The sequence below is a fragment of the Protopterus annectens genome, chromosome 1.part0, assembly GCF_019279795.1.
Source record: "Protopterus annectens isolate FY-2018-M chromosome 1.part0, PAN1.0, whole genome shotgun sequence".
Taxonomy (NCBI): Eukaryota; Metazoa; Chordata; order Ceratodontiformes; family Protopteridae; genus Protopterus; species Protopterus annectens.
Window position 1 is genome coordinate 1389376107 of NC_056725.1, and position 14417 is coordinate 1389390523.

A 14417-nucleotide genomic window follows, 5' to 3' on the forward strand; every position below is an offset into this window, starting at 1 on the left:
ATGTCTTCCCAGGCAGACAGATACTGGATCCCCTTAGAATGACACCAGAAGCTTAGCCAATTGTTGAAGTCAATCATTTTGTCCTTGTACTGTGGTATAATTCTGGGTGATGGCAGGATGCTACTCAGGGCTAGGGTCATACCTGCCTGGGCTACAAGATCGGACAGCTCCTCCATGTCCCTTTTCATGTAGTCCAAGGAGGTACGTCTCATGTCATTCACACCAACATGGACAATGACAGAGTCATATTTGTACTTGTTGTGGAGTGACCCGAGTGCATGCGTTATGTGGCGGATCCTGGCACCCAACAGGCAGCTGACAGTAACTTTCTCCTTGTTTAGCCTGGTGAGTGGAACATCAGTGTGCCTGACTATAGAGTCACCTATGACTAGTGTGTTGGGTACGTTGTTATGCCTTATGGGCTGTGGTTGAGTGGCACACTGAGTTTGTGGGCTATGTGTCATTTGTCTGTTATGGTCCCTATTGAGTTAGAATCCCCTTGTATGTGTTCTATTACAGGGTTCTGGGTCCCAAACTGATTTCTTTTTAAATTCATTCCCTTTCTTTCTGCCCAACCAACAGTTAACTATCAAAAACTACGTACACATTTACATTCACCATGCTTTTTGTAATTAAGCTTACGTTCGTGTAAAGCAGCATGTCTGGGACTCAGACTCTGAATAGAGACAACACCCACATCTTCCAAAAGCACACACAACGAAAAAAGGTTCTATTTATTCCCCACAAAAGCAAGCACACCAAAGCTTCAAATTTAAAATAAATTAAATGAGACCTAGATCAAGGTAATGCCAGACACAAACCAGAGAAAGAAAACTGTTAAAAGACAGTGCAGGAATGATGGCTCAACCAGCACAGTCTGATTACATAATATGGGAAACAAGGGAGAGGGTAAATCAGCAAGAACCTTTTTGGTAATTTCTGTACGTTTTGCCATCTCCTTATAATCAGGTGACATAAGCAGGGACTGAAGACAAAAAAATGTTCCTATATGGCTTGACAAAGAACTCAACACCTAAAACATAATCCTTTGCATCCTACAAACAAGAAAGGCTGCAGACTAGAAGGGCTTCAACAGTAACAGACATTACTAACAGATCTGATATTTTACTAATTGCAGAAATTTGTTTTAGATTCTTTGAGAAATGCTTTGCTTTACTCCTCTGGAAACGAAACAATCTTGGTTCAGCTTTGCTTAATAAAAGCAGTCTGTAGCTTAAAGTATGTTGAATGCTGTAGTACTGTAACCCAAGCAGTTAGTTTAACTGAAGAATGTAGTTTTAAACCAGGATAATGGCCAAGTCTTGGGGACACAGCAAACTTCACCAAGGCTTCCCCTGAACTGGATAGGCAGACTTGGTGGCCTAAGAGCAGTCAGAGACCAAGCAAAGTGCCTTCTTAAAGGAGCCCCACATGCAAAACATTGCAGGTAACACTGCAAAGACTTAAGTAAATGCGATATCAGCTTCCTCTGTAACCTAGTCGGGGGAAGAGGGCTGGTTACAAAACGTATTCAGAGTTTAGGGAACCCTTGCAGCATGACAGTGAACTCTAAGCCAATACTGTGACGGTCACTTTCTGACTTCAGCTGGATGTGCAAATAAACGCCAAGTATAGTGCTGCAATACACTATGTACATGAATGGCTTACGTTTCTTGCCAAGATTTGACTGTATTACTCTCAGTTGCTCTGACAACGGTAAAGGTATGAGAGATTGAACTAGTGCAGTCTCGTGGAAATGGTCTGCAAGTAGGTCCCTAGGGATGGGGTTAAGTTTCAGCTTCAATGAGAACTAGACTCATGAGGTATTGCAACACGTTACATCTTTCTTTGAAAGAAAAAAAAGAATCCATGATAAATGGCAACGAAGAGCAATGGCTCACACTTGGGGGTGAAATCCATACAATTTTACACTGTATACAGTAGCATTGCTTATTGCACTGTTTTTTTCCCCTATATACAAATTTAGAATCTCTTATCGTGAAACTTTTGCTTATAAACACAGTGGTAAGTAAACAAAACCACAGTAACTTAAGATATACGGCCACACTCACTACAAAGGAAGAGATGAGAGTTAACAAGTGGCATCAACTGCTGTGCACCATACCTCATGGCCAAAGTCAGTGGCTATGTTAACGCAGAGCAGCTGTAGCAGCAGATCCACTAGCAGATGTTTTGCACTGTTTAGCAGGTAGCAGGGAATGTCAGCGGGTCCCATGAAGGATGAATTTTTAGTTGTGAAAAGTATCTTTAGCAAGTGACCCTTTTGTGATGACTGAGTTTGAAATGTTTTGGAATATTTTGGTGTTATATAGTCGTGTTTTGAGGTGGTGAAATATGCACTGAATTTGTTAACTAATATCTACTGGATCCATGCAGGTGATGCCATTTTGAGCAAGTTTGGAGCAATGCTACAGGTTTTCTTAATTTCCTACCAAGTTAAAAAAATAAATAGGATTTGTAATTATCCTCACATTCTGATGGTAGTCTTAGCTCATGGGAGAACTCCATTTTCCTGATGGCATTTTTTAAAGTAGTCCCATCAGGTCTACTGCAGTATAAACAGAGTGCATTCCACACTTAAAGTTTCAGTAATACACACACCTAAATGTGCTCCAAATGCAGGTAGACCTCAAGGTAAGACGATTCATTAGACTCAGTGTTGAGCAACGCCACCTTGAGACTTTTTTTTTTTTTTTTAAAGTTGAGAGAGCCATTAGCTAGACTCTTCCTAAAAAGGCACTATGGATGCAACATGGGCTTTAGTCAGTAGGAAGAAGCCTTAGAATGACAGGTGCAAGCTTTCCTTAGTGAAGCCAGTATGGCTCTGCAGCAACTCATCCCAAACTGACACATACTGGATCCCCCCTTGAATGGTATCACTTTTTCGGCCAACTTTTGCAATAAATCATTCTTTATTTGTACCTTGACATCGTTCTTAGAGAAGAAAAGAGTCTGCTTAATACCAGTGTCTTTCTTGCATTTGTAACATGCACGGAGAGCTACGAAATGTCTTTCTGCATATTCTGAGTTTTGCTTACCACGTGGTCCAGAGTCATGTCGTAGTCGTGCTTGTTCAGCTTGACAGCGCTTGCAATGTCTGAGATCTTGGCAACTGAAAAACTCAAAACGTTTTGTCCAGCCTTGTGAAGTTACAGCTTATGTACCACGCTTTTTTGATGGTACAAAGTTTGCATCTACTAGAATTAGAGGGATTTTTTTCCCAGTGACTCAGCTACTGATGTGGTAGTATGTATTGCAGTGTTTTTGTTTGATCTTGGAGGTTTAGTCAAGGATTTTTTTCCAACATCAAAGCAAGATAATTTTCCAGGCATTTGAGTGGAGTGTTGTGAAGGTGTGGTGCTCACAGACTATGTTCATTTCACAGACTGCTACCTCTAACTTAGAAAATATTTACCTCTCTCAAAGGCAGTTCAATTTCTGAGAATATCAAGCAATTGTTGCTGGAGAAGACCAAGAGCTGAGGTTAGCAACTGAGGTAAGACAAGCTGGCTGACTTGTTTAGTCCAAGAGTATAGAACTATGGGATATTCAACTCATTAAGTACAGTTTTAACTAAATTTAATATATTTTTATGAATGTAGTATAAAATATTACAATAAAATGCTTGCAGTATAATACACATTGACATGGCTGTAACGAAGGAAGAAACAGGTAAAGCAATTTAACTTGTTCTAATAAAAGGGATAAAAGGGGCAGTGAATTAGCACAGCCTGCTACTATGCTACTAAGCATAGGTCTATCTAATCTTGCTAACAGCAAAGCCTGTAGTGATTGCTTCGATTGAGCACAGGTTTACATGAAAGCACAGCTCAAAACAATATAAAAGGTAAGAAATGAAAGTAACTAATGACAAAAAGAGCTTTGGCTTTAACCAATAATGTAAGCTTCTCCAAAGCACCTGAAACTTGTGTCCCATGGAATAAATCACTATCGCTCAGACTGCCAACACACTTGACCAAAACAATGATTTAACAGTAACTCAGCTGCAAGTAATTCAAATGGAGGGGGAACAGTAGATTTAGCACAAGGAAAAAGTACAGTTTTGTACCTACCATAAATGTAGATGTTCGAAGATCCACATTGCTGCAGTCCTTACACTTGGGTAGTCCGCTGTCCTCGGTCGGCCCGAATATCAAAGTATAAGGCTGACGTCGGTCAAGGCGCATTTGACTGACATCAGGACGTCAGGGTACAAATGCGCATGACCGACGTCATATCCTCAGTCTTTTCTTGCCCCAGATGTCAGAAGACCCTAAAAATAAAGGTCAAAACCAAAAGACAGCAAACAACCAACCCACCACCCTTGCACTAACAATATGTACAATATATACAAAATACACAATATGTACAACCCAACCCACACAACCACCTCTAACTACAGAGGGAAGGAGGGAGGTAAATTGGACTGCAGCAATGTAGATCTTCGAACATCTACATTTATGGTAGGTACAAAACTGTACTATGTTCTTCATCTCACATTGCTGCAGTCCTTACACTTGGGTAGAATCCCAAAGCAGAGGTAAGGGAGGATGGCTAACTACAAGGAAGCAGGAGCTGCCAAAATGCCCTGCAAAACAGCAGTGGCAAAACCAGCCCTAGATTTAGAGTAAAGTGGCAGGTGATAATGCCTAGAGAAAGTATGCACTGAACTCCAAGTAGCTGCCTCCAAAATATCCTTGGTTGCCACTCCCCTCAAAAAAGCTGTTGAAGTGGCAGTAGCCCTAGTGGAATGAGGCCTAATCCCAGCTGGAATCTCCTTGCCATGATGGGAATAACAGAAAGCAATGCAAAACCCAATCCACTAAGAAATAGTTTGTTTTGACACAGGCTTGCCCTGAGAACTCAAAGCAAAAGAAACAAACAACTGCTGAGAATGCCTGAACCCCTTAGTTCTGTCCAAATAATATCGCAACTGCCTGTGTACATCTAAAGTGTGCAAAATCTTTTCCCCTTTATTTTGGGGATTTGCATAAAAAGTAGGCAAATGAATAGTTTGGTTTAAAGCCACACTAGAAACCACCTTAGGCATAAAGGAAGGATTAGTACGTAATGATACCCTATCTTTATGGAAAATCAAGAAAGGCTCAACCGCCATAAGGGCCTGCAATTCAGAAACCCTTCTTGCAGAGGTAATTGCCAACAAAAAAGCAGTCTTCCATGACAAATATTTCAACTCAGCAGTAGCTGCAGGCTCAAAAGGTTGTAGAGTGAGTTTCTCCAACACAAAATTGAGATCCCAAGCAGGAGTAGGAGCTCTTCGTGGGGGTCTTATATTCTTTGCCCCTCTAAGAAATTGCTTGAACAAAGGATGAGAAAACAATGGTGGGTCACAATCATAGTGAGACGAAATTGCTGCAGCATGAACCTTAATAGAAGAGAAAGACAAACCTTTGTCCAGTAACTCAGTAAGATATTGAAGAGCCACACTCAAATTAGGCTCAGAAACATCAAAATCTTTTGCTGCACTCCAAAATAAAAATCTCTTCCATTTGTCTGCGTTCACTTTCCTTGTACTAGGCCTTCTAGCTTCCAAAATCACATTCAAAACTTGTTGTGGAAGTTGAGACCCTCTATGGTTCAAAACAGAATATGCCAGGCTGTTAGGTGAAGAGAATGAAGTTTGACATTGAGCAAATGGCTGTCCTCCTGTGACAACAGGTGTGGAATCAAAGGCAAAGGCCATGGAGGCTTCCGTACCAGACTTCAGTAATGGGTACCAGTGCTGTCGAGGCCAATCTGGAGCTATTAAAATCATCCTTGGCTTGTCCTGTCTGACCTTTAGAAGTACCTTTGGGAGGAGAGGCAGAGGCGGAAAGGCATACACATGAAGATTGCTCCAATTGAAAGAAAGAGCATCCACTTTCCAAGCTGTGGGATGAAACCTTTTTGTGCAAAACTTTGGCAGCTGATGGTTTAGTGGAGAAGCGAACAGATCTATGTCTGGAGTTCCCCATGACACTGTCAATTTCTGAAACACATGAGGATCCAATTTCCACTCGTGGGGATCCATAATTCGTCTGCTCAACACATCTGCTAAGGAGTTCTGTGCTCCTGGCAGAAACCTTGCCTGAAGATTGAGTTGTAAACTGAGAGCAGTCTCCCACAAAATCATTGCTTGCCTGCATAGAGGATAAGAATGCGTTCCCCCTTGCTTGTTGATGTACCACATGACAGTTGTGTTGTCTGTTAGAATCAACACCTGCCCTGGAAGAAGTAAATCCTTGAAAGCTATTAATGCAAACTGGACTGCTAACATCCCCTTTAGATTGATATGTAGATGTTGTAGTCTGGCAGGCCACTTGTCTTGTATCCACTTTCCATTTAGATGAGCTCCCCAAGCTTTGTCCGAGGCATCTGTCGTTAAAATCTGACTCGCCTCTGGCCGGGTCACAGAGAGTCCCTTGTTTAGGTGACATTCCTGAGCCCACCACAAAAATTCCTTTTGAATGCAAGGTATTATTTGAATGACAGTGTCTAGATCCTGGCAGTGCTGTGTCCATACATTTTTGAGATACCATTGTAGCTTCCTCATATGCAGTTTGGCATTGGGAAGCACCAGAATACAAGATGCCATGAACCCTAAGGCTTGAAGGACTGTCCTTGCAGTCAGCCTGGACTGATGAGATAGCTGATGGAAGTAAAGGGATAGACTCTTTTGTTTGTCCGGGGTTAAAAAGGCCATCTGGGATGCTGTATTCAGTCTCACACCCAGAAAGCACATGTCTTGAGAGGGTACTAGACTGGACTTTATTTCGTTCACAGAATACCCTAGGCATCTTAGCACTGCTATCACATTCCAAATGACGAAGGAGCTCTTCTCTTCCTTGAGCCAGAATCAGGCAGTCGTCCAAATAAGGATAGATCTGTATTCCTTTCAGCCTGAAGAAAGCTATCACTGGAGCCAGAACTTTTGTGAACACTCTGGGCGCAGTAGATAAGCCAAAGGGCAATGCAGAGAACTGATAGTGTAAAGTCCCAGCTTGAAAACGCAGATACTTCCTGCAACTTAGTCTGATAGGAACATGAAGGTAAGCCTCCTTGAGATCCAAAGTTACCATCCAAGGATCCTTGCCCAGCAGAGGCAAAAGCTGTTGTAACGTCAACATTTTGAACTTGGGAATGTCCAGGTAAGTGTTGAGGATAGATAGATCCAAAATTGGTCTCCACGTGTTCCCCTTCTTTGGTACTAGGAACAGGCGAGAATAAAATCCTAGGCCCACTTCTGGCATAGGGACCGGCTGAATGGCCCCTAGTTGAAGTAACAGAGAAATTTGCTTGTGAGCCTCTATTCTTTGTTGAGGAGGAACGTCTGGCATGCCCCTGAAAGGAGGCAAGGTATGGAAATAAAACCTGTAACCTTGATGTATGATATCCAATACCCATTTGTCTTGGGTAATTAAACTCCAATTTTCTTTGAAAAGTGCCAACCTTCCTCCCAAAGGTGCTGCCAGACGAGAAGGCTCTGGCAGCTGAAAAGGTAGGTCATTGGGTCTGTTTACGAAAGGACTGACCCCTGCCCTCACCTGAAGACTGTGCAGGAGAACTCCTGTTCTAGGCCTGAAAGAGCCCTGAGCTCTGCCCCTACCACGTCTAGATCTACCCCTAGACTGGGAATCATAAGAAGGATACGTCCACCCTTTAGCAGGCCAATTTCTGCTAAACTTTGGAGGCTGAACCTGCAAAAAATCTTTAACAGTCTGCATAGACTTAGCTTTGTCTTCCATTTTCTTCAAAACTGCCTCAACAGGAGGACCAAACAACACGTCAGATTGCAAAGGAGCATCTAAAATCCTTGTTTTAACATGTTCAGACAAATTTTGATCCCTTAGCCAGGCGTGCCTGCGAAGAACTGACCCAGTGGCAGCCACCCTAGACGAGGCCTGTACAGCATCAAAACCACATTGCAAAGAATGCTTACCCACCTGTTCAGAAACATGTACTAAATCTTGCAACTCTTTACAATCAATACCTTCTGCCAGAGCATCAACCTTAGACTTCAATTGTGAAAGGAGATAGTTTTGATATTTCAACATGTGAAACTGGCAATTCAAAGCCCTCATAGCAAGAGTGGAAGAAGTATAAACTTTCTTTCCCCATCTATCCAAGGCCCTAGCCTCTTTGTCTGCAGGAACCGGATTCTTAACAACAGAAGCCTTAACACCTTTAGGCCCCTGGCTAACAGTTTCTGGGTCTGCCCTAGGACTCTTAAAAAGATACTTATGAGCTTCAGGCACCCTGAAATACCTATCCGGCTTAACAGGAGCAGGAGGCAAAGAATCAGGATTAAGAGAAGCCTCTGTAAAAACATCTTCCACTACATCCAAAACAGGAGGTATAGCCAAAGGCCTATGCTGGGGTAAAAACAAAAATTCCCTAAGCCTTTTCCTGGAATCAGAGAAGTCCTGACCTTCCCACTTAAAGTGCTCCCTCATGGAATGTAGGGTTTCTGAAAAAGAAAAATCCTCAGGAGGAGAAGCAGAAGGAGTAGAAACATCCACATCAGAATCAGAATAAGGAGAGTACTCCTGCAGGTCTTCAGCCGAAGACTCTGACACATCTGAAGCCTGCTCAAAACTCCCCAGCTCAGGGTCCACCCTAGGCCTCTTATCAGGAGGGGGCATAGAACCCCTAATCAAAGTAATCAAATCTTCTGCCATTTTAAGCATATGCTTCTTGGGCACAGTACCTGAAGAGCTAGGGGTAACACCTACTGAAGCTAAACCTGGCCTGCCCCTGGGAGAAGCCTTAGAAACAGAAGGAGAGGGCCTAGCCACCCTAGGAAGGGAGGGGAGAATAGTAACCTGAGAAGCCCCCTCAGCTTGACTTGCCTCCTGAGAGGCCACATCTTGCAATACTAAAGTCTCACCCTGGGAACACAAAGAAACCTCCGGTGGAGCCACCGGCTCCACCGACACCTCTAAAGAACCGGCGTCCGGTACAGACGGTTCTTCCAGCCTGGGCTTAACTGCTTTGTCCTTGCGCTTCTTCGAAGAAGCGGGCGTCGGAGCATCCGACGGCATTTTGTAATTGCACCGCTTCCCAAAGACTAACCTTGCACAATCCAACCTCCTCTTAATAGTGCGTTTATTAAATCTAGCACAAGAGCGACAGCCAACAACGTCGTGCTCAGGCCCTAAGCAAGGAATACACAAAGTATGATAATCTCTATGCGGTATCTGTTTCCCACAAGAAATGCAATTATTGACTTTTTCTGACATCCGTTAAATCACTGAGGCAAGAAAAAACTAAAATATTCCCCAACGGGGTACTTAGCCAACTTTGAACTCGGTCTGAAACTTCGAAATTGAAAGATCTCAGAACGCCAACCGGCACTTGCAATGCTGCTTCTGCATCGGACCATGCGGCAAAAAAGACTGAGGATATGACGTCGGTTATGCGCATTTGTACCCTGACGTCCTGATGTCAGTCAAATGCGCCTTGACCGACGTCAGCCTTATACTTTGATATTCGGGCCGACCGAGGACAGCGGACTACCCAAGTGTAAGGACTGCAGCAATGTGAGATGAAGAACATCTACAGCAGTTAATAATTCAGTCAGGCTACTGCACAAACTAAGTTGCACGGCTTGTACACAGGAGCTTCCGCTTCCAGGAGTCTTAAAATAAGAGAATGGCTAGCTGACTTGAGCAATACAAATTAACAGAAAAATGAAAAACAGCTCAAGTTCTAACCAATAATGTTTATCTTCCCAGAACTGCAGCAATCAACCCTACTGTAACCAGGTTTAACCACTAGAAATTCTGTACGAGTCATATAGCCAGCAAAAGTTTGTTCCACGTTTGAAAAGTGACTAAAACACAATAAATGCATCAACCCTGATTAATCCAAAAGCACAGAAATCACATGAAAAGTACAGCACACTGTAAAACTCTCAATTTAAAGTTGCTGTTTCAAATTCAGTTAAAAACAGTAAAATGCAAAAAAAATAGCAGAACTCAATCAAAACCGATTTAAATAGATCGGTACAGCACAGAAACCACTTGACAAGGAGTGCTCTCTTCTCTTTCGGCTGTTCCCATTAGGGGTCGCCACAGCAGATCATCGGTTTCCATTTCTTCCTGTCCTCTGCATATTGCTGTCACACCAACCGCCTGCATGTCCTCTCTCACCACTTCCATAAACCTTATCTTAGGCCTTCCTCTTTTCCTCCTACCTGGCAGCTCCATCCTTAGCATCCTTTTCCCAATACACCCATCATCCCTCCTCAGCACAAGCCCAAACCAAGGCAATCTTGCCTCTCTGACTTCAAAACCAAACCATCCAACCTGAGCTGACCCTCTAATATACTGATCGCTAATCCTGTCCATCCTTGTCACACCCAGTGCAAATCTTAACATCTTTAACTCTGCCACTTCCAGCTCTGACTCTTGCCTTTTTGTCAATGCCACCATCTCCAACCCATACAACATAGCTGGTCTCACTACCCTCTTGTGGACCTTCCCTTTTACTCTTACTGGTACCAGTCTGTCACAAATCATTCCTGACACTCTTCTCCACCCATTCCACCCTGCCTGTACTCTCTTCTTCACCTCTCTTCCACACTCACCATTACTCTGAACTGCTGATCTCAAGTACTTAAACTCATCCACCTTCACCAACTCTACTCCCTGCATCCTCACCATTCCTCTATCCTCCCTCTCATTCACACACACATTCTTAGTCCAGCTGACCTTCATTCCTCTCCTCTTTATAGCATATCTCCACCTCTCCAGGGTCTTCTCAACCTGGTCCCTACTCTCACTACACATCACAATGTCATCTGCAAACATCATAGTCCATGGGCCTCCAGTCTGATCTTGTCTGTCAACCTGTCCATCACCATTGCAAATAAGAAAGGGCTCAGAGCTGATCTTTGATGAGATCCCACCTCCACCTTAAATGGATCTGTCACAAGGAGTGCAAACAGTATAATTTTCTATTAATAACTGTAATTACAGATTCAAAGAAACAGTAACAGAGAGGAGCCACTCCAAACTCATTTAGATAGTTAAGCAACTTTAAATGCAGCGGAATACGTTTTTCTTACATTATTGCAAAACTAATACCTATTTGCTGCTCTATTCATACACTGCGCAAACTCCTGAAACAACCCCTTCCCCTAATCAATGTTTTTTTTTTTTAATTTGGGGGCTCTAAATGTTAACATCTTAAGAACTGTGAGTGCAGTTCTGTCAAACCACACTCTACTTCAGACATTGCAAAACAAAACGTTCTCCCCTCTACAAGGTCATGCTCAACTTAATGTCTAATATATTACACTACAGTATGCTACTGGGATTTCTTTACCCTCACTCTCAATGCCAGTTAAGTTTGAGGCGCTGATAATTACATTGTTGCTGTGTAACGAGCTTAGCTTTGCCTCTTCAGTTGAGCTGATTTTTTTGGCCAGGCCCCTACTGAAAGATGTGCCTTTCTACTATTAAGTATTGTGTTTATGTATCTATGTATGAAGCACCAAGTATCATTAGCTAGAAGCTTACTACTTTACAAAGATGCAGTGTGCACAATCCAAAGATGACTAATCACACAAATACATACTGCATACTGTTATCACCTGTATCATGCATGCTGTAAAATGATCACAAACTAGCAGCAGCTTCTCTTATGAAGACCCACTGCAACTTGAATGTTTTTCTGTTATTTATATTTCATCCCCCCACACACGCAGAAAAAATGTAGACAGCAGGGGTTGAAGCTGATAAATGCTTCTCAATACATTAAACACCTACAAGCTTTATTTCCGAGGTCATCTACAATTACCTGGCAAGATCTCTACTGTTCTATTATACGATTAACCCCAAATATCTAAGTAGCCCTTATAACTTAGCTGTATTTCAACTGCATATCCCCACTCTCTCTCCCTCTGACACAGCCAGTGGGACTTACCAGTTAGCTAAAAAAAAAAAAAAAAAAAATATATATATATATATATATATATATATATATATATATATATATATATATATATATATATATATATATATATACACACACACACACATATATACACACACATACACACACACATTAGATATAGATAAATGATATATATATATATATATATATATATATATATACACACACACACACACACACACACACACACACACACTTACCGATTTCTTATTCCTGGTGGCAAATTCTTCTTTCCAACATCTGTAGCTGGATTCATGCAAGCAAAAAGGCGAAAATCAGGATGTCTAACAATGGGCTCTATAACAAAAATAAACAATTGTTAAAAAGCATCCTCTCTGCTTGTTTATCATTCAGTCAACATTTTGCTACTTCTAACAGGATACCAGGTCTTATATGTAATTGAAATGCTTCTAGAAGCAGTCCACCTAGATCTCTGGGATCAATATCAGAGTGGTAATAACCTACACTACTCTACCAGACTAAACAGCAGGCTAGCTACAAAACCAGGTCCACCTCTCAGACAGTTCTACAAATGAGATGCCCAGTTAAACCATGGTCACTGGTGGCATAGTGAAAGTAATTTTCTTACCATCACCTTACCAGATGTTTGGAATCATTCTTTCACTCTGCTTAGATTGCATCAGTGGGAAATTCATAACTTAAACTATTGTCAACTGTAAAGCTGTGTGAATGGATATGTGAACTGAAACAAAGACCATTTTCCTTCTTACTTAATCTAAATGCAGGCACTTCTTGTTACACAACAAAAGGTGCATAAGTCTGAGGGAAAACAGGTGTTATAACCTGACACAAGAAAAACCTTGATATATGAACTAAAAAATAATATACTGCCAAGTGTTGATGGCAGAATGTAGCTGCAAAGCAGACCCCCGAGATATTCCAGACTAAATACTGTACTTTAAAATGTAAATGCCTTACTTACTCTTGCAGCTGCTGCCCTTCTAAACAGGCAGCTTACAATAACTTAAGTAGACCACACAATTCTAACTGTAAACTCACATTTAATCAAAGGCCATGTTTAAATCACGGTGCACTTATAAGATTATCACGTTACTAGTCATTAGGTCAATAGCTAACAAATGTGACCATTACTGCCCAAACTGAACCCACTACCACGGGCTGCTAATTCCATTGGATCAAACTATATTGCCTGTTTTCATGTTTAATCTGTCTTATGTAAAAGAACAAGACCCCAAAACTGACATTTCGTACAGCACATGGTGACTACTGCATGAACAGGTCCTAGATGTACTGCATTGTTTTCCCTTTAACCTTCTGAATAAATCCTCAGTAGGGGCCCAGAAAATATTAGGTTGTAGAATTAAGTGAATAACGCCTTCACATCTTAAAGAAAGAGTTAAATATGCAGCCTGGCACACTTTCAAAGAAAGCTTGTAGCAGCCCTGATCCAGGCATCTGAATTCCCATAACCACACTATCATTTTTATTTTAACCTCTTTGGGAGTTAATATATATATTAGTAATTCAACTTCCTAAAAGATTAAAGATGCCCTAAGCCAGCTCTACCTGCAGGAGAACATCTTCCTGGTTGTATACAATATGTATGGCAACAAAGTACTAACAGTGTATTCTTTCTTACACAACCCAAAGACAAATTATCGCTAATATAAAATGGTGTGTTAAAACACTAGTAAATACACTATGCACTACCAAGCCACCTTCACAGAAACCACAGCAGTGCTTTTCTTGGGACATTTAAAAGATGCTGTTCTTGAACCCAGTAAAACTGGTATTTCAGGGGTTAGTGGCTGTGTACGAGTCAGATTCTACTTGTGCATTAAAAGCATCTTTGAAGGCCTTGATTATGGGGGGAGGATAGGTTGAGTGCCTTGCTTGTCCAGTGTTCCTTTTCTTGGCAGGGAACGGCTCCCCTACTCCCTTTCGAATGCTTAATGTACATTGAAAAAACTGAGAAGATTCCTGAACTTAATAATTTAGAGTGGAAAGATAGAAAACAAGTGTTTTCTTCATTAATCTCATAACACAGGGAAACGTGGTCAGTGGAAGCAAAGTCCTCCTTGATTTTTTTATTAAAGTCTTAAACTGGTCACTGTTCAACATCACATCCCCTTCCTAGATGGTCTTTTGGGGGGGGGGCAGTCTTCATCAATAGCAGTTAATATTTCTTTTTAAGATATCTGACATACATGGAAGAGTTAACAGCCAGTTCACCACAATGATAACACTAAAAAAGGCAAAAGTGTGTACCTCTCTCTCTTTTTATAGCTTATTTGCTAAGCAGGTAAACACATGAGGCAACAAGCCTCTTTTTCAGGTGCAACTTTGGTGCAATATCAGATTAAGTGACTTGCTTAGCCAAATTAGACAAATGGAGGTCAAGGGAATCAATTACTGGACTACAGGAGTAATATACTGTTAGCAGCTCACACCATTAA

At 41.7% G+C, this 14417-nt stretch overlaps 1 protein-coding gene across 1 annotated transcript in view; it reads right to left on the minus strand.

Annotated features, from left to right (window-relative positions):
- The window catches only part of MDN1 (midasin AAA ATPase 1), a 3484183-nt gene that overhangs the window by 2793885 nt on the left and 675881 nt on the right, over positions 1–14417 (minus strand). The window contains exon 19 of the mRNA XM_044071809.1: positions 12180–12276. Coding sequence (XP_043927744.1) covers positions 12180–12276 — 97 coding nt within the window. The remainder of the gene's footprint in view (positions 1–12179; positions 12277–14417) is intronic.